The sequence below is a fragment of the Pelobates fuscus genome, chromosome 2 (genome assembly GCF_036172605.1).
Source record: "Pelobates fuscus isolate aPelFus1 chromosome 2, aPelFus1.pri, whole genome shotgun sequence".
Classification (NCBI taxonomy): Eukaryota; Metazoa; Chordata; class Amphibia; order Anura; family Pelobatidae; genus Pelobates; species Pelobates fuscus.
This window is the reverse complement of record NC_086318.1, coordinates 226,656,808-226,677,764: the sequence shown is the minus strand read 5'-3', so window position 1 is coordinate 226,677,764 and position 20,957 is coordinate 226,656,808. Positions and strand designations below refer to the sequence as shown.

The 20,957-nt window shown below is 42.2% G+C and overlaps 1 protein-coding gene across 2 annotated transcripts in view; it reads left to right on the top strand.

Moving 5' to 3' along the window:
* Nucleotides 1-20,957, top strand: part of LOC134587105 (mediator of RNA polymerase II transcription subunit 23) — a 75,327-nt gene that overhangs the window by 39,539 nt on the left and 14,831 nt on the right. For both annotated transcript variants that reach the window (XM_063443232.1, XM_063443231.1), the window contains 3 exons: nucleotides 7,804-7,946; nucleotides 9,184-9,358; nucleotides 13,181-13,344. In XM_063443232.1, the coding sequence (XP_063299302.1) occupies nucleotides 7,804-7,946; nucleotides 9,184-9,358; nucleotides 13,181-13,344 (482 nt within the window). The remainder of the gene's footprint in view (nucleotides 1-7,803; nucleotides 7,947-9,183; nucleotides 9,359-13,180; nucleotides 13,345-20,957) is intronic.

Here is a 20,957-nt window from a genome sequence, read left to right as displayed (position 1 = left end):
TTTCTTTCATGGAGGCTGTGTGAGTTAAAGCCATGGGAGGTGTGGCATATAATTGAGCAATGAGACTTCAAGGATAATCTATATATCTAAACTCCTTCATTATGCTGAAACTGTTTTGATGCTAGGAGTGTCCCTTTATATTGACACTAGTAGAAAAAACAGTTTTTTGGCTTGTTTTTGAATCTTATTCTATAGCAATTAGGAAATGTACATACGTTTTTGTTTCATGAAGGAATTGGTGTTTGACAGATTGTGACTATGGATGAAGTTTCCACTTCTACATCCTTCCATTCTAAAATAAACACTCCACTGCCCAAATACAAAATAAATACAAATCACTGTTTAGTAGATATATAATGAATTATTTTTTTTTTCCGTTGAGGTACATCAAAAAGTTGTGATCCTGCCTTGGGAGCCCCCTCTCTCCTCCTCCCCCCCAGCCCCACCCTTCTAACCCCGCTCAGATTTTCTGTGGCTGCAGGGGCCGGTGCTACGATTTTTTTTTTTTTTTTTTTTTTATTTTTTTTTTTTTTTTTACTTTTTTATTTTTTTATTTTTTTTGTAAATATGATTTTTATTGAGTGAGAGGTTCAAGGCGAGACTCGCAGGTCTCTAGTATCAGTTGTATAAAGTAGTCAGGACACAACATGTGTCAAATCAGTATAAAGGATTAAACATTGTACATTTTTATAACACATTTGGGCGCGCAGGCCCACAACATCGTTGGGTTTGCAGTTCTCTAGTAAGTTTCTCTAATTTAACGTTTTATTATTATTTAACTGTTAGCTTCCACTATGTCGTTTTCATAATCTTATTCACACTTTAGCAATGCAGCATGTCTTCAGGATATAACAGTTCTCCCTGGGATAACTAGACTCACATAGTAGTTTATTGCAGTAGGCAGTTCACAGTATGTGCCGGATAAAAACAGAGCGTGTACATTTGGGCCTGTGTGCCCACATTATTACTGAGTTCATATATCCCTGTTTGACATAGGGTATCCCTGCTCAGCCAGGAGAGTCTAGAACCAGTTATGTCGTGTACTATGTGTACTATTCGTGACTAGCATATCTTTGCATGGCAATTACTGATTGTGATAAACATAGTGTTATAGTGGTGAGCACGTCATCCGTGTTATGGGACAGGTTGACCTGTCAATGAGAACGTTCCCTTGTCATGTCCGCGGATCCTCACCGTACCGGTAGGTGATCCCGGAACGTGGCAGGGTAGGGGGGGGGGGGGGGGGATAGGCACGGGTAGGGAAGGAGGGATGGGTCAGTCTTCGGTCTCTGTGTCAGTGGGTTGTGTGTCTCTAGGTGCGTGTGCGGTCAGTAGGGTCTGAAATTCGGGTGTAGCGGTTGTCAGTATCCAGTGTGTCCATATATCTAGGTATGTCTGTTTTTGCGGGCCAGCCGCGTGCATGGTAAGGTCCTCTATGGCTCTGAGGTCTTCCATTTGGGCGAACCATTTGTGTATGGATGGGGTTTCTTGTTTCCTCCAGTACTGTGGGACTGTCTGTTTTGCAACGTTGAGGATTCGGATCGTGAGTGATTTTTTATACTTAGATATCGGGGTTGTCGTGTGGTGGAGCAGCATAGCTGCCGGTTCCAGTGGCGGTGGGTTATCTGAGAATCGGGATAGCATTGTGTGGATAGAGCGCCAGAAAGGCTGTATGAGGTCGCATTCCCACCATATGTGTACGAGTGTGCCAATTGTCTTGCCGCATCTCCAGCAGAGACGAGTCTCACTGGCGTGTATGTGATGTGCCGTGGCTGGCGTGTAGTACCACCGTGTGAGTAACTTGTAAGCTGTCTCTTGGCTTTTGCTAAATACCGAACAGTGATGTATTATGTTGCACATCTTTTCCCATTCTTGGGTGCTGAAAGTTTGGTGTAGGGATGTTTCCCATTGCCCCATAAATTTAGGTAGTTCCCTTGGTGTTTGTGACTGGAGGAGGGAGTACAGGTGGGACACCCCGTGTGGTAGTGGATCTGGGTCTGTGCATAACCGTTCGAAAGCAGTGAGGTCTCTGGTCAGAGCTGCTCCTTGTGGGAGGAGTCTCACGTAACTGCGCAATTGTTCATATCTAAACTGTATGAGGAAGGGTTGAGGGGTCTCCCCACACATCTCCGTCAGGTCTTTCAGTCCTCGTCTAGTGCAGACGTGTCTTAGTCGTGGTAGAGGGTCTCTCACGAGGGCCCGAAGGGCTCGCGGGTCTAAGCCCGGTGGGAAGTCCACGTTGTGTGTGAGGGGTAGCAGTGGGGATGGGTATGAGGAGAGGCCATGTTGGCCTATACTCCTTCTCCACACCGTCAGTGTGACTTTGGTGTAGGCTGAGTATCTTTCTTCCCTCTCCTCCCCTTTCACGTTTAGCCATGGGAGAAGGGGGGCGGGTACACCCGCCATGTCCTCCTCTGCCTTCTTCCAGGGTTTGGTGACCCCTGTTTTGGACCACTCCATAACGCGCTGTAGGTGGCATGCTTTATAGTATAGTGTGAAGTCTGGCAGGGCTAGTCCCCCTTTGTCTTTAGGTTGCGTGAGTAGTGTGTATCTTAGTCTAGGTCTCCTACCATCCCACACATACGCCCCCATTGCCCCCCTGAGTGCCTTGAAGAAGGAGGTTGGGATCACTATGGGTATAGCTTGGAAGAGGTATAGCAACCTCGGTAAGAAATTCATTTTAACAACTTGTACTCTACCCAGCCAGGATATGTGGGGGAAGGCCCACTCTCTTAGATCTTTCTGGAACTGGAGTAGCAGTGGGGCGAAGTTTGCAGCGTATAGGTTTGCTGCCTTCGTCGTTAACCAGGTGCCAAGGTACCTTATTTTGTCTGGGGCCCATTGGAATGTGTGGCTCTGTTTTAGTCGGGTGGCCCTTTGTGTGGGCAGGTTTATGTTTAAGATACTGGATTTCGAGAAGTTGATTTTCAGTCCCGAAATTAGCCCATACGTGTGGAAGGCCTGTAATAGATTTGGCAGAGAAACTTCGGGATTAGTTATAAAAAACAGTAGGTCATCCGCGTATGCGGCTATTTTGTGATGTGTATCTCCTGTATGGATTCCTTTGATGTCGGGGTGGTGTCTGATAGTGTTTAGGAAGGGTTCCAGGGCCAGGACAAACAACAATGGGGACAGGGGGCAACCCTGTCGAGTGCCATTATAGATTGGGAAGGCTTCCGTAAGTGCCCCGTTAACCAGGACATGCGCCGTCGGCTGGGAGTACAGGGCTTTGATCCAGCCCTGGAGGTGTGGTCCCATTCCCATGTGTGCTAACGTCTTGAACATATACTCCCAGCAGACCCGGTCAAAGGCCTTCTCCGCATCTGTGGACAGCAGGAGAAGGCCCCCGTCCACCCCCGTCGATCTATGCATGAGCGTGAGGGCTCGGATTGTATTATCCCTGGCTTCTCGTCCCATCACAAACCCCACCTGGTCCGCGTGGACCAGTCTGGGTATGTGTGTCTGGAGTCTGGTCGCCAGGACTTTTGCCAGCATTTTAATGTCATTATTTATGAGGGAGATAGGGCGGTAGCTTCCGCATTGCTCTCTATCTTTGCCTTCTTTAGGGATTATGGTGATATGCGCCGTCAATGTTTGCTTGGGGATGTCATGTCCCTCCCTTATTGCGTTGAACATGGCCAGTAACGGGGGATAGAGGACGTCTGCATATCTCTTGTAATATTTAATGGGTAGTCCGTCCGGGCCTGGGCTCTTCCCCGTTTTAGAGTGTTTGATCGCTAAGGCTAACTCCTCTGTGGTTATGGGTTCCTCTAGTTGATCCACCGCAGTTGTCGGTAAGCTAGGGAGTGCGTAAGATTGGAGGTAGTCGTCTATGGAGGAGTGGAGCTTGTGGGTGCGTGTTGTGGATTGTGGTCTCGGTATAGAGTACAACTCTGCATAGTATGCTCTGATAACCTCTTGTATTTTTGTGGGGTGTCTGTGTAGGGTCCCACCCTTGTCTCGTATGCGGTCAATGTATGGGGCCTGGCGTTTTTTGTTAATCATGCGTGCTAGGAGTTTCCCACTTTTATTCCCGTTTATGGCAAAAAATGCCCCATGCCTCAGAACCTCCCTATGATGTTGGGATTGTATAAGTGAGGACAGTTCCCTCCGTAAGGAGAGGAGCGATGCCTGATGTGTGGGGAGTTGGGTGCGTTTATTAAGGGTGTCTAGGTGTTGTATTTCGGTTAGTATTGTGGTCATCCGTGCCTCCCTCCTTCTCTTCAGTAGGGTGCTTTTTTGGATGAAATGTCCTCTGACTACACTCTTGTGGGCTTCCCATCGTATGGTGGGAGAAGTCTGGTCGTTATTGTGTGTGAAGTAGTCTTGTAATGTCGTTTCTATCTCTGTTGCTACCTCCTGATTAGCAAGTAAGGCTTCGTTCAGTCTCCACTTGGAAACCTTCGGCCGGAATAGGGGGGATTTCAGAGTGATGGTCACCGGCGCGTGGTCTGACCACGACGCGGTACCTTGTTCGGCTTTGAGCACCAGTGGAAGGTGGTACTGAGTCATGAAGAGGTAGTCGATTCGGGTGTACGAATTGTGGGGATGGGAGTAAAAGGTGTAATCCCTTTCGTCTGGATGTAGCGCTCTCCAACTATCTACCAGTTGTGCCTTGGCCAGTAAGGTTTTGATCGCTGTGATATGTTGTGTAGGTATATGGGAGTGTCCTAGGGAGGAATCCCATTTAGGGTCTAGGGCCACATTTAGGTCTCCCCCTAGTATCATGACGCCCTCTGTGAAGCGCTGGAGGGTGCGAAGTGCCCGAGCTATAAAGCGGTATTGGTGACGATTTGGGACGTATATGTTAGCGAACGTGTATACCGTGCCCGCTATCTCCCCTTTAATAAACGTGTAGCGGCCTTCTGGGTCTGTCAGCACTCCCGACTCTTTAAATGGGACATGTTTGTGTATGAGAATCGCCGTACCTCTAGATTTGCCTCCCTGGAAGTCGCTGTAGTAGCCAATGGGGTAGTGGTGGTTGGTCAGTGTGGGTCTCGACCCTTCTCTGAAGTGAGTCTCTTGGAGAAATACTATCGATGCCTTATGGGATAGGAACTCTCTCATGGCGCCCGACCTTTTTTCGGGTTTATTTAGGCCTCTGACATTAAGGGATAGTATCGTGATAGGTGCTGGGGCAATAGACATGGTCAGTGTCCTATAGTCGGATGTGGTTGTGAGCTGTCACGTCAGTCGAGGAATCTAAGAGTAGGACTGGGATAGGGTATGGGAAAGTGTGGGGCAACCGGGAAGGGGAAGGTCTGGGGCTGTGTTACACAGTCCCGAAAGAATAATCGCTGTGTGTTGCGATTTCGGAGAAGAGCGTCGGGGGGCAGTAAAACTCCCTCTCCACTAAGGGGGTGGAGGGGTACCGCTCACCTGAGTCTCGTCGCTCGCTCCGGTAGGGTCGTCGAAGGAGTCCAAGAATTCCTAAGTGGGCAAAGCCCAGGGGACCAAGTGCGCTCGCAAAACGGTCGTCGCAGACCACCGTGGTCTCTCGGGGCTCCACCCAGTCAGGAACTTCCGTCTCCCCGACTTACGGCTCGGTCCATCTGAAATGTAGCATATGTGTTAACCTCACCAAAAGTAACGGTAATTAAACATGGTATGCAGCCATAACATAAACAATATGATTTAACATAACATATCATATTCCCCTGTTGTACCTCGTCAGAGTGGGCCAGTGACAGGCTCGTCTCCCCCCCCCCTCCCCTCCCTTTTCCCTTTGATCTCCCCCCCCATCTCCCCCTCCCCCTGACTACGAGCATCAATTCTTGATAGAAGTGTTTTACCCCCTATTAGAATCCAATAACTACCCACGGGATGGTTCAAGGCATTGCTCACCCCCCTCCCCTCTCCCAGCGGGAAGCCCGGTGTAGAGCTTACCCCTTTCCACTGTTACAGGTATTCCCTCTGGGTTTTAGTGGTCCCAACGCCACCCACCCCCCTCCCACCCTTCTGATCCTAGCCCAGGCATTACTTGCTGTGAAAAAAGGGGGGGGGGGTAACCGGGCATTCAGTCCGTGGTAGTGTGCCAGTTGAGTGTCCGTAGTTTCAGGAGTGTTCGTGGTCCTTGCATCTGTAGGAGGTGGGGGAGATAAACCAACAGAAGGCACAGGGTCAGAGTGTCACTGGGGTCCAGAAGCAGAGAAAGTTCAATTATGGGGGTCTCAACAGATCCGTGTAGTCAAAGCAATTCACTGCAGCTGGTGTTTGTCTGACAGTCTGTCTTGCTGGGAGTATGGTCTCAAGAATGAGGAGACCCGCGGTGTTCAGTTAGGCGTCCCCGCCGGTCTGATTGTTTGTGTGCGGGGGGGTCTGATTCGTTGAGGCCTGGGGCCTGCGCCCTGTTGCCTGGGGCCGAAGGCGTAAAAGTTCAGTGGATTCGGCCATTGCAGTGACTCTGGTGGCATGTGGAGCTCCCTCTGGAGTGCTGCGGCGTCTTCTTCACTTTGGACCGTAAAGGGGCCATTGGGCGTTGCGACTTGTAGGCCCGTGGGGAAGCACCAACGGTACCTCATGTTAGCTGTTTGTAGTTGTCTTGTAAGAGGTTTCATCGCCCTCCTGAATGCTAAGGTCGCAGGGGATAGGTCTGGAAACAAATGTACTTCTGAGCCCTCTAGTAGTATTTTGTCGGCGCCCCTAGCCTTGCGGAGGATCTCCTCCTTTAGGGGAAAGCTCTCCAGGCAGCAAATGATGTCTCTGGCTGGGCCTTCTGGGGGACCCGGAGGCCTCAGTGCGCGGTGTGCTCGCACAAATTGTATGGGTGTCTGGAGTGGCCGGACAAGTAGTTTATTGAATAACTCAGATAGCGTGGTCTGTATCGGTGTTCTCTTGTCCAGTTCCTCGGGTACCCCTCTTAAGCGTATGTTTTGTCTCCTTCCCCTGTTGTCTAAATCTTCTATGTGTAACGCCATTTGCTGTAGTATCTTATTGTGGGTTTGCAGCCTGTCTGTGTTCGCAGTCTGAGCTGCCGCCATGTGGTCGCTGTCTGCTTCCAGTTGGGCCACTTTCTGGCTTAGGCCTTGGATCTCCTCACGCAAGGCATGTAGTTCAGAGGTTATGGAGTTGCGAAGTTCGGCATTCGCCGTCTTCAGGTCTGCCTTTGTGGGTAATTGTTGTAGCATCGAGATCAGCTCCGGTGTGAGCGTGGGAGAGACCTCACGTGTCAGCTCTCCCTGCGGTGAGTGCGGGCGGGAAAGGCCGGAGGCCGTGGAGTCGCTCGAGGCCTGTTGGTCTAGGTCCGCCTGTGGCACCAAGAAGTGCTTCACTGATGGGGTCGGGTTTCCTCTCGGTGTGTCCACCGACCGTTGGGCATTTGATGTGCGGTGAGTTTTCCCCATTTTGTGTGTTAGGCTGTGCTATCGGTGAGGTATTGTGCAGAGCCTGCGGGGAGCTCACGGATAAGGCTGCCATCTTCTCGGACCTCCAACCGGTGCTACGATTTTTAACTACATTTTGCATTTTGCCGCCCACCTTAAAAAAAAAAAAAAAAAAAAAAAAAATGCATCTTAGCCTGTCTGGTTGTAATTTGAATTTCTTAACCCTTTTGTGCTCTAGTGCATTTTATTCCCCTTTTAGTGTGTCTTATAACCCCCTTTGTGTGTCTATTACCTCCAGACCTTTTCTGTGTCTCATTCTTACTCTTAATTTGAAGCATATAATATAAAATTGTTATGGTATAGTGCACAATTTTGGTATATCCCTTGCAATAATTAATTAGTACATATGTGATATTGATGTCATACATGTTGTATGTAGATAATGTATTTCCTTAATATATATGTTCCCTCCCACCAACAGCCTCATCCACAGCATTGCTACCCGAGTGATTAAACTGGCCCATGCCAAATCCAGCCTTGCTTTGGCTCCAGCACTAGTGGAAACTTACAGTCGCTTGTTGGTTTATATGGAAATAGAGTCCCTCGGCATCAAGGGATTCATCAGTAAGTTTTCCTTGGTTTTGACTATTTAATTAAATTGATTTTGTGATTTTCATTTTGCTTGAAATGCATAAACTCTATGTAATAAAGTTCACATTTTTAAAACCGTAATGGTAGCATAGATAACTTTTACAATGATTGATAATGTGAGACATTAGGACTCAAGCAAAGCAAGCAATTCACCAGCTTTCCTGCTCACAAAAGCCACCTAGCACTAATGCCGAATTACTACAATGTCACACCTGTGGTCTGGTGTAAAATAAAATAGATCTAGTAGGCTATGTCAGTGTTTCCAAAACCAGTCTGCAAGATCCATCAACAGTCCAGGTTTTGTCATGATGTCCCTTGGAATGAAACATGGAAATTCATAAATCCTGGATTGGTAGTTGGCAATGAAGTCTGGTTTGGGAACCACCGGTCTATGTGATAAATCTTTTCTTTCAACTTTCTATAAATGATAAACTCTTGTTAAAATTTGGTAATGATGAGAAATCTTTCAGCTTTCTGATTGTAATACATTAGCACTGCAGAATAGTGAGACACAGCACAAGGTTTACATTGTGTGGATATACAGATGACATTACCTTGATAATAAATTTTACACTATGTCAAAGGGTATCCATGGGAAAAAATAATTGCGAACACCTGGTTTAACCCCTTAAGGACACATTCCATTTTTGGTCCTTAAGGGGTTAAAGGAACACATTAATGTTAAAATTGAACGTTCATTTGCAACTTTAAAGTTGTATATTTTGTATTTGAGATTACTGTGCCTTCCATATTAGAATAAAAAAAGTTACAACCCCCTTCCCCCCTTCTGCTCATAATCTAGTGAAGTTATCAACTCTGTTTGTCAAATCAGATAAATCAGATGCTTTTCATAGAAAAGCATTGAGAACACCAGGCGTGTGAATTGCAATTGCTGAGCTTGGTCAGTACACTGCTTCGCATAGAAAAGTGATAAATTCAATACTTTTCATATGCATTCGCCTTATTTAGTGTCCTCATGTGGTAATGAAATGAGTGATTTAGATTGTCAGACCAACTGAGTATTATCCATATCCCAAAACTTAAAGAATCAAATTATCAAGCCCCTTATGACAATTGTGTAATGTTATATTTTGAGTATAATAATGCTTTTCCATAAAAGTCCTATGAAGAGGTGTTGGAAGGTGACTGATCTTTAAACGTTTACAGTCCTTGCATAAAATGATTTTAATTAACATGTTAATTTGTTTAGGCCAGCTCTTGCCTACTGTTTTTAAATCACATGCATGGGGAATCCTTCACACCCTCCTGGAAATGTTCAGCTACCGAATGCACCATATCCAGCCTCACTATCGAGTGCAACTCCTGAGTCACCTCCATTCACTTGCTGGGGTTCCACAAACCAATCAAAACCAGCTCCACCTCTGGTGAGTATGTGGATAGAGGATATCTTTCTCTAAAGAATGCAAATGACTTGGTAAATTGGAACAACGACAGAAAAGGATTGAATTATATAAATCGTTGTTTTGAGTGGCATGATTAACGAGATCTTTTCACAAAAAAAGTTATATTAGACATTTTGTATCCAATTAAGACCATACACAAGAACATCTCATGTGTATATGAAAGCCAGCAGGCAGCCCCCTAAAAAAAATCATAAAGCCTGTCATAACCCATGTTTGATTATATTTATCTCTCTCTCTCTCTCATATATATTAGCCCTATATATATTAGCCCTCCAGTGTGAGCATTACAACCACTTTAAGGTCCCCTAACCATGTGAAGAGTTCAAAAAAACAAAACCTTTAAACACTTACTTGGTCCCAACGGAATGTGTGTCTGCGCTGGGTCGGGCACCTCCTCCAATGTCAGGCGATGGGGGGAGCCAAATGTGCATGCGTGACCAGCATTGCACACACACAATGCCTTTCCTATAGGAATGCATTGACTATGGATGACTATGACTATTGACTATGGACACTGGATGTCCTCATTCAAAGCGTGTGTATGTCTAGCATTGTTTCACTGAGGTTTTCTCAAATGGAACATAGACGCTGCAATCAGACCACCTAAATGAGGTTAAAGGGACATTATAGTCATCAAAACAACTTAAGCTTAACCCCTTAAGGACACATGACATGTGTGACATGTCATGATTCCCTTTTATTCCAGAAGTTTGGTCCTTAAGGGGTTAATGAAGCAGTTTTGGTGTATAGGTCATGACCCTCAAGTCTCACCGCTCAATTCTCCACCATTTAGGGGTTAAATCACTTTTGTTTCTGTTTATGCAGGTGTAGCCACACCTCCACTGACTGTGACTCACATAGCCTGCATGAAAAGAAATTGTTTCACTTTCAATCAGATGTAACTTATTTTAAAAGTTTTTATTTTATGCTCTGTAAATTGAACTTTAACCACTTCAGGACCGGACTGTTTAGGCCACGTTGTACGTTAAGGACCAGAGCTGTTTTAACACTTTTGTGGTGTTTGTATTTAGCTGTAATTTTCTTCTCTCTCATTTACTGTTCCCATTTAAATTCTATTTTTTATTTTTTTAAAGACAAGAAGGGCTTTCTTTACATACCATTATTTGTATCATGATGTATAATTTACTTAAAAAAAAAAAATATATAGTGAAAAATTGGGAAAATAAAAAAGTTTTACTTGAAAAATCTTTTACCTATCTACAAAAGCTAATGACAAAAACAACTGCTAAATAGATTCAAAATGTTGTCCTGAGTTTAAAAACACCCAGTGTTTACATGCTTTTTTTGCAAGTTATATGGCTATAAATGCAAGTAGGATATTGCTGTTTCAAAATATATATTTTTAAAATTTATCAATAGTGACATTGTAACACGCTTCTCTGTCAGAAATATCTGAATCACACCTTACATGTACATATTTTTTTTAAAGTAGACAACCCAGGGTATTCAATATGGGGTATGTCCAGTCTTTTCAGTAGCCACTTAGTCACAAACACTGGCCAAAGTTAGCATTTATATTTGTTTGTGTGTTAAAAATGCAAAAAACTATTATGAATGGCAACTTTGGCCAGTGTTTGTGACTAAGTGGCTAATAAAAAAGACTGAACATACCTCATTTGAAATACCTTGAGTTGTCTTCTTTTGCAAATGGTATGCCATCATGGGGGTAATTCTCATTGCTGGGCTACCATATGCTCTCAAAGACAACATAACCAATCTGCTAAATTTCAATGTAAAAAAATTAGACCCTTATATTTGACCCTGTAACTTTCAAAAACACTATAAAACCTGTACATGGGGGGGTACTGTTATACTCGGGAGACTTCGCTGAACACAAATATTAGTGTTTCGAAACAGCAAAACATTTTACAACGATGATATCATCATTGAAAGTGCCGTTTGTGTACAAAAAACGTCACTTTCGCTGACTATATCATCGCTGTGATATGTTTTACTGTTTTGAAACATTAATAATTGTGTTCAGCAAAGTCTCCAGAGTAAAATAGTACCCCCCATGTACAGGTGTTAGGGTATCATAGAAAGTTACAGGGTTAAATACAGTGCTAGCAAAATAAATCGTGATGTCCCGAACAGTTCTCCGGGAACCGTTCGCTGGCGAACATAGCGTGTTTGCAGTCGCGAACACGCGTGATGTTCGGTCCGCCCCCTATTCGTCATCATTGAGTAAACTTTGACCCTGTACCTCACAGTCAGCAGACACATTCCAGCCAATCAGCAGCAGACCCTCCCTCCCAGACTCTCCCACCTCCATGACGAATAGGGGGCGGACCGAACATCGCGCGTGTTCACGACTGCGAACACGCTATGTTCGCCGGCGAACGGTTCCTGGCGAACTGTTCGGGACATCACTAAAAATAAATTCTCTGGACTTTCGGCCTGGGTTGTCAGGCAGGTCCCTCAAATTGCGATCAATAAAATGACTTAATTATGTAAAAATATTACCTAAATATGAACGTGGAATTTAAATATATATACCTATTTATATATATTTGAACTATATATATATATATATATATATATATATATATATATATATATATATATATTTATTTATGAAATTATTTATGTAATTTTTGTAAATGGATATATATATTTTTTGTGTGTGTGTGTATATATGTGTATATATATATATACATATATATTTATGAAATTATTTATGTAATTTTTGTAAATGGATATATATATTTTTTTGTGTGTGTATATATGTGTATATATATATATATATATATGTTCTTTATTTACTTTTAATTTACTTGTTTATATTTTATTATAAAATATATATATATATATATATATGAAACCAAGAGGGCTGCTTTCATCTGAACATGTTTACATTATAGGGTGCTGCTGGGGCCAAAATATACAAAATACAGAATCCAGCGCACTCGCTTATTCACTAAACAATGATTTAAAATCTTAGAGATTGTAATAGTTTTATTTAAACACCTCACCTAGGCAAAAAATAATGGGGTTTAGTTACATTATTTGATTATATATTGCATAAGCCTGCCACAACGTCAATGTACCCCATTCTTGGCAGGTCCTACTCTAGCAGCCTAATGCTTGCTGTTATGAGATTAATCCACTTACTTGGGAAATACTTCCTTACTTGGACTCTCTGCAAGTCGAGGCTAAATAGGGTCCTGGAATGAGGCACCTTATTTTAATTTTAAATAACGTATTGTCCTATCTCTCTAGGTCCCTGCTAGAACTCTTTATTTGTTAAGTTTTCATGTTTTGAACTAATCCTTTCAGTTTTATGTATGGATACATTGGCTAAGTTTAAGATCTAACGGCAAAGAACTGTTATTTTCAAATTTATTTTTGAAACTTTCACCTGTAAATGTCAGTTATACCATCAAATCTACATATTCTTATTAATTTATTATATAAAGAATTTTTAGCATGTTTAAATTCAAATTCTCTTCAGACATGTGATATTTGTTGCATGTATTTATACACTTTGTTGTATACATTTTTTTTTTCTATTTTTTTTTTTTTTTAGTAGCTTGAAATATGGAACAGAAACAGTTTTGAAAATATGGAGCTTGTTAGGTTAAAAACCCCAACATTTTTGTGATCTTCCCTTCTTAATCAAGACCCATATTTCTTGCAATGACTAAGCCCTAATTTTTCAAGTTCTGTAATAAAATAAGCAGATTTTGTCTGAAATAAATTTTGAACCAAACACATACCATAATTGTCCACTAATTATTGTTTTGGGTTTTTTTTTTCTTGTAGTGTTGAGAGCACTGCTCTGAGATTGATCACAGCTCTTGGCAGTTCAGAGGTGCAACCACAGTTTACCCGTTTCTTGAGCGATCCCAAGACGGTTTTATCAGCAGAGTCAGAGGAACTCAACAGGGCTCTTATTTTGACTCTAGCAAGAGCTACACATGTTACAGGTACTTTTAACTATTAGATGTACTATTGCAAAACGTTTCTATTATTTTGCTTTTCAGCTTCAGTTATTCATATGTTAGATTGCATTTAAAGGCATTCTTTTCAATTATATGTACAGATGTATTTAATTGTGCATTACAAACAAAGTTCCAAAGTGTCTGTGAGCATTAAATTAAAACAATTACTGGCAATGTAACACTTTTTTGAGCATGTTTTGCAGAAGAAAACTCATTACTGCAACAGTCTGAAAATATCACTACCATTAGAAAAGTTTATATATAATCTTTTTTTTTGTGTGTGTAACAGTCATGCACAGTTCCTTGACTCAAATCAATGCATCTCTATGGGAGGCATTCAGCGTCTCCATGCAGAGCTTGGAGACCCTGCACACTTTGCAGCACTGACTTAGGAAGCACCTCTAGTAGTTGTCTGAGGAGTGGACACTAAAGGTTTTCCTAGGCAGTAATGTAAACTCTGCCTTTACTCTGAAATTACAAAGCCTGCAGCGCTGTAGACACCAGAATAATTAGACAAAAGGAAGGAGAGGGGAGGCAGTAGAATAATATAAAGATTTTAGTGGGCTGAAAGAGCAAGGACATGACCCAAATACTAAGTTAATAAAAAATGGAAGGAGAGAACAGGCTCTTAACCCTGGAGTACAAGTGGTATTATGTTTAAAATGTAACTTTTAAAGGGACACTATAGTCACCTGAACAACTTCAGCTTAATGAGATTGTTCAGGTGAGAACTATAGCTCCTTGCAGCCTTTCTCATGTAAACACTGTATTTTCTGGGAAAATACAGTGTTTACATTGAAAGCTAGGAACACCTCCAGTTGTAATCACTCAGAGTGAACCAAAGGGACTTCAGAGTTGATAATAGCCTAATATGCCTCCATCCACGCAGATCTGCTGTCAGCAGAGCACAGGGCAGCACTGTGCACAGCATCCTGTGATTCAGTATCTCCTCCCTCTGCATGCAGACATTGAACTTTCCTCATAGAGATTCATTGATTCAATTCATCTCTATGAGGAGATGCTGATTGGCCAGGGCTGTGTTTGAATCATGCTGGCTCTGCCCCTGATCTGCCTCTTCAGTCTCAGTGTCAGTCTCAGCCAATCCTATGGGGAAGAACTGTGATTGGATCAGGCTACCACATGTCAGCAGACTGCTTGTTTTTCTGAGTCTAACAGCATGCAGATTTACAGCTTCAGGATTGAATACAGTAAGATTTTTACTATATTTATGGAGACATGAGGGGCCCATGGGGGCTAGATTGTGGTGTTAACACTATAGGGTCAGGAATACATGTTTGTGTTCCTGACCCTATAGTGATTCTTTAATGTTGTAATAAATAAAAAGAGTATGTAGAGACAATATATTGTTTTAACACTAGATGGAGACAAAGCTTAACCACACTGTGCAATATTTACAATGTAACAAAAAAGGGGTAAAGTGCAAAATCAAACATAATATACAAATATTGGGTTAACTCTGTGATGTGTATGGGGAGATAATAGCTGACTGAGCTGAATAGCGCTTTTAAAAGAGGACAGTGTCCTGTTAGAAAATCAAAAATTACAAAACAGGAAGTAATTGTAACGAGTGTTAAAAAATTATAAGCTTAGAGTCATGTCTACAAATGCTCGCAGTTTAGGGAATAAGATCCATGAACTTGTGGCAACAATGGCAACTGAGAATGTAGATTTAGTGGCTGTTACTGAGACATGGTATAATGAGAAAAATGACTGGGATATAGCAATACCAGGGTACTCTTTATATAGAAAAGACAGGGAAGACAAGAAAGTGGGAGGGGTGGTCCTGTATGTGAAGGATAGCATAAAATCTAGCCTAATAAAAGTTAGTGAGGCGAAAGAGTCCGTTTGGGTTACGTTAGAATGTGGTAATCACACAGTAACGCGTGTAGGTGTGATTTGCAGGCCCCCTGGACAAATAGAGTCAAATAGCTATAATGACAATGAAGGGGGAAGTTATCATCATGGGTGACTTTAATCTTCCTGATGTTAACTGGAAATCCAAAATAGCTGCTTGTGCCAGGAGCGCACATATTCTTAACTCCCTACTGGGATTGTCTCTAAAACAACTCATTGAGGAACCAACTCGTAAGGAGGCCATACTAGATTTAGTGTTTGCAAATGGAGATTTGGTATCAGATATTACTGTAGGCGAAAGTTTAGGATCTAGTGATCATCAGTCAGTGTGGTTTAATATAAGAACAGTGACTGGGTCACACCACACAAAAACAAAAGTTTTAGACTTTAGAAAAACAGACTTTTCTAAAATTAGAAAATGTGTAAAGGAGTCCTTGTCAGACTGGAGCAGTTTAAATGGAGTCCAGGAGAAATGGGATTATTTAAAAGGTCCACTGCTGAAGGCAACAGAAAATTGCATTAGGCTTGTCAGTAAAAGCAAAAAAAAAATAGGAAACCACTGTGGTACTCCGCAGATATGGCCAAAATATTAAAAAACAAAAAGTTAGCATTTGGTAATTATAAAAAAACCCAGAGTAAGGAAGACAGAATGATCTATAAGATTAGGCAGAAAGAGGCTAAGCAAGTTATAAGAGCCTCCAAAGCGCACACAGAAGAGAAAATAGCACAGTCAATAAAAAAGGGCGATAAAACATGTTTTAGATAAATAAATGAGAAAAGGAAAGTAAAACAATGATTAGTTAGATTAAAAACAAAAGAAGGAATGTATGTAGAAGAGGATAAAGGTCTAGCTGATTGCCTCAATTAATATTTTTGTTCAGTATTTACAGATGAAAATGAAAGAAAGGGACCTCGGTTAGGAAAAAGGACAAATGAGTCATTTGTTACATGAGAGTTTACAGAGGAAGAGGTTCTATTTCAACTGTCAAAAGTAAAGACAAATAAGTCTATGAGGCCTGATGGAATACACCCAAAGTTATTAAAAGAACTTAGTGGTGTAGTAGCAAAACCATTAACGGATTTATTTAACCAATCATTGTTAACAGGAGTAGTCCCAGAAGATTGGAAATTAGCAAATGTTGTACCCATTCACAAGAAAGGTAGTAGGGAGGAGGCTCATCAATAAACTGCAATCTTTTATTTTGGATTCCAATATTGTTGAATGGGTTAGGCAGTGGCTGAATGACAGGCTAAAGAGGGTTGTAGTCAACGGAGTATATTCAAAGCATGGGCTTGTCACCAGTGGGGTACCTCAGGGATCTGTACTTGGACCCATTCTCCTTAATATATTTTATTAGTGATATTGCAGAACGTCTTGATGGTAAGGTATGTCTTTTTCTGATGATACTAAAATTTGCAACAGGGTTGATATTCCAGGAGGGATTAGCCAAATGGCAAATGATTTAGAAAAATTTGAAAAATGGTCAGAGATGTGGCAACTGACATTTAATGTGGATAAGTGCAAGATAATGCACATTGGACGTAAAAACCCACGGGCAGAGTATAGGATATTTGATAACCTACTAATCTCAACATCTGAGGAAAGGGATTTAGGAGTAATTATTTCAGATGACTTAAAGGTAGGAAGACAATGTAATAGAGCAGCTGGACATGCTAGCAGAATGCTTGGTTGTATAGGGAGAGGTATTAGCAGTAGAATGAGGGAAGTGCTCATGCCTTTGTACAGAACACTGGTGAGACCTCACTTGGAGTATTGTACGCAGTACTAGAGACCGTATCTTCAGAAGGATATTGATACTTTGGAGAGAGTTCAGAGAAGGGCTACTAGACTGGTTCATGGATTGCAGGATAAAACTTACCAGGAAAGGTTAAAGAAACTTGACATGTATAGTTTGGAGGAAAGATGAGACAGGGGGGATATGGTATATTTAAATACATAAAGGGAATCAACACAGTAAAGAAGGAGACTATATTTAAAAGAAGAAAAACTACCACAACAAGAGGACATAGTCTTAAATTAGAGGGGCAAAGGTTTAAAAATATCAGGATATTATGTTACTGAGAGGGTAGTGGATGCATGGAATAGCCTTCCAGCTGAAGTGGTAGAGGTTAACACAGTAAAGGAGTTTAAGCATGCGTGGGATAGGCATAAGGCTATCCTAACTATAAGATAAGGCCAGGGACTAATTAAAAGTATTTTGAAATATTGGGCAGACTTAATGGGCCTAATCTGCCGTCACATTCTATGTTTCTATGTTACTATAGTGTGCCAGGCGCAACCCTCGGCAGAATAGGAATACAGTCACTGGACAGCAGCTACAACAATAGTGAAGGAGTGAAGTCCTAAAAAGAACTGTTTGTAAAGAGTAAACCTGAAATAGTTATGATGATGGTGATAATGTCGGCATGGAATGTCTGATTGCTAATCTGTGCCTTCTTGGGCACCTATGCTGGAATCTGCGAGCTGAATTTAGCTGTCATTTTAAGCTGTAGTTGTTCTGGTGTCTATAGTGTCCCTTTAAAACATTAGAACATAAGGTAGATGCTATTGTGACAATCATGGATTCAAGTTCAATCATTTTTTCATTTGGCAGCACTTTCATAATAATTTCACAACAATTTCATAATATCTAGGCAAAAACATTAGAATAGGGCTAAACTGGGCAGCATTACTACATATGATAAAAACATATGAATCATTTTACCACAGCACTGATAAATTACTGACCACCAAGGGTTTTAAAACTATTAGCTGTAGTGGATGTGGTGTAAGCAGGATAGTGCACTAGTAGATAATCAATTAACGCAGCCCCGGAGGGTTAAATGGCCTTCTGCATCATAGTACTGAGATCAGCTTAGAGGTACATTGCAACTACTCCTGCTACTCTCTATCCTCCTTACAATTCTAGTTACACATGTTTGTGAATTTTGCCCAAATCTCAGGCAACACATTGAAGTAATAAGAAAGAAAGTATACACACTAAAAAAAACAAATAAATAAACGTCTTATTGAAGTGTTCCCAGGTGTACCTCACTGACACCAAATATAGTAAATAACAAGAAAAAAGTTGGAAAAAACACCCAAAAAGCGTACAAATATAATATAGTACAACCTGGAAAGGTAAATCCGGGTTGAATTTATCCTACTGAGGATGTATAGTGAATCTACAGTGATAATACAAACATATCATAGCGTAACACAGTATAAGAGTAATTAAAAATTGTGATGTGGTAGCAAACTCACAAACATATGTGGAAAATTGGCTTCTCTCCCCACTCAGGGTAAATTAGTGTCTGGAATTGATAGTAGATCCTGATATCATAGAATCTTCAATGGAATAGAGGAAGAAAACCATACATGGTGAAGTATGTATAAAATAGAAAAACTTTTTATTAGACTGCACTTACAAACTGGTAGAAGGTGCAGGCATATCTCCACTGCAAGTGGAATTCAAGCACAGCGTTATGGATCTGGATATCACCCAATCTCAGCCGCAGAAAATAAAAACAATAAAAATACAGAGAGAAAAGGATAAAATAAATCAAGTCCGACCAATCCGACACGTTTCGTCCAGAGGGTAGAAGGACTTCTTCAGGGATCTGAATAATTATTTGTGTGGGGTGCTTCTTATAGTGCTCCTAATTCTTCTTAATTGTTTTTTCTGTCTTTGGAAAACCTCCAGTAGAACATCCTTTTATTTTTTGTTTTCAGCATATTTTCATATCCATACGTTTATATTACAACATAACATACTAAGACATACTGGACAAATTGCGGTATTGAGAATTTCAGAAGAAGATGCAATAAAATACAAAAAATAATTAATTCCTATGTTGTAAATAATCTGTGCAATTAGAGAAGATATAGTGGTGAGACACTAGTTAAAAGGTAACTTTTATTGATGTTTAAAAATAGTCCACTGATATAAGGATACAAAGACAAGGGGGGGGCGGGGCCGGACCGCCGAGCCAGGCGGTCGCAGGGAAGAGCAGCTCCTGCATAACATGGCCTTTACACGTTCTAAATCGTGAATTCCACGGACCCAAGCGACCAACCACCGTGACCGTCAACACAGGCGGGCTACCAGAGCCGGGGAGAGGCTTGCTCCCGGAGTTCTAGTCTCCCGGAGTTCTAGTCCCCCTGCAACGTCCAAAGGGAGCCTGGCGGTGAGTGGAGTGGACGGCCGCCGCTCCACTATCCTGCCCCTACGGACCGGGGGGGTGATCCCGGTCCATGCCCCAAACTACATTCGGAGGCATTACCGGACCACCATGCAGGCCCAGGGCCAAGATGGCGGAGGCCACGTGTGCGATGGCCGACCTGCAGAACCCGAGCCGGAGAGCAGCTACCCCCTGGCGTGGCACACAAGGCTGCAACTCACACCATAACGAGGTGCCCAAGCCCAGAGACTCACCGGGCGCAAAGCCCTGAAGACCCTGCTCGATATCCTGCTCACGTGGATGGGGCTGCTCATGAGACCGCTCGCCCTTCTTCTGGGCTGGGCGCTCACCAAGAGGAACCCCTCTGCAGCCTGCCATACACCCTGGGAGAAGATTGGGATCGGAACCCAGGGCCCACGATCCTGCTGAAGGGATCAATGGCACAAGGGCACGAGCGCCTACAAAGGCCTCAGGCCGAAGGCTAGTGTCATCCGGACTCAGTACCACCACAACACCGGGGAAACCTGGAGAAGAGCGACATCCAACTTGAGCCGCAACAACGTACCCGGTGGAGTATGAAGACGAGCAGGGGGAAACTATCACATAACCTGGACTTGGGCCAGAAACCTGGGAAACAACCGGACGCAACATCTCCGTATACTGCCTTGACCTGACTGCTACACTAGCCGCACACACCTTGAAAACTTAACCGCAACCAGCACTCAGAAGGGTTTTGGCGGAGCAATATAGCAAGGCACCACGTGGAACCCAAGTGAGAGCATACTTGGCCTCCACAACTGTACGCGGGGGGAGCTGAATCCCGGTCCGGAGGTGCCCCTGAGACAAACACCGCAGGCAAGAAACAAGCCACTCGTATAGCTTAGCGTGTCTAAATCTATCTGCTATTGTCATAAAGCCAGATATTTGCATGTTTGTTTAAAAAAAAAAAAAAAAAAGTGGTGCTGTTTAATCTGCCGCAATTTAATCTGTGAAAATGCTATGAAGAGCCTGCAGCTGCTATCGTGGGTCTGCACACCTGTTGTTATTTCAAGCACATTGAAAATAAAGATTAAAAAAAAAAAAAAAGGATACAAAGACAAAAATGCACAATGTACTCCCTAATAAAGAGATAAACAAATATATATATATATATATATATATATATATATATTAATACTAGGTGATAGAAATAAATTAATAATGAATAATAATAATAATAATACTAGTGGTATAACAAACAGTAGAACATGTAGTACAAGATGTAAAATAAACTGGTTTCTCCTAGAGGGAACACTACATATATAAGAGAAAAAAATCGTACGGATAAAGAAGCTATCCAAAAGTCTTATTTTCACTATGTGGATATCATATTACCGGTATGCCACTAGATATTACTTAGTAGTTTTATAAAGTTCTATAAGGAATTGCTGCCTAGTAGCTGAAATTCTGCAAGAAAAATAAAGTTTCCAGTTTCAATGCATCCAGAAATCCAATAAGGACATAAATCTGGGGGAAGCTGGGAAGCTGCATGTGCCGGTTGG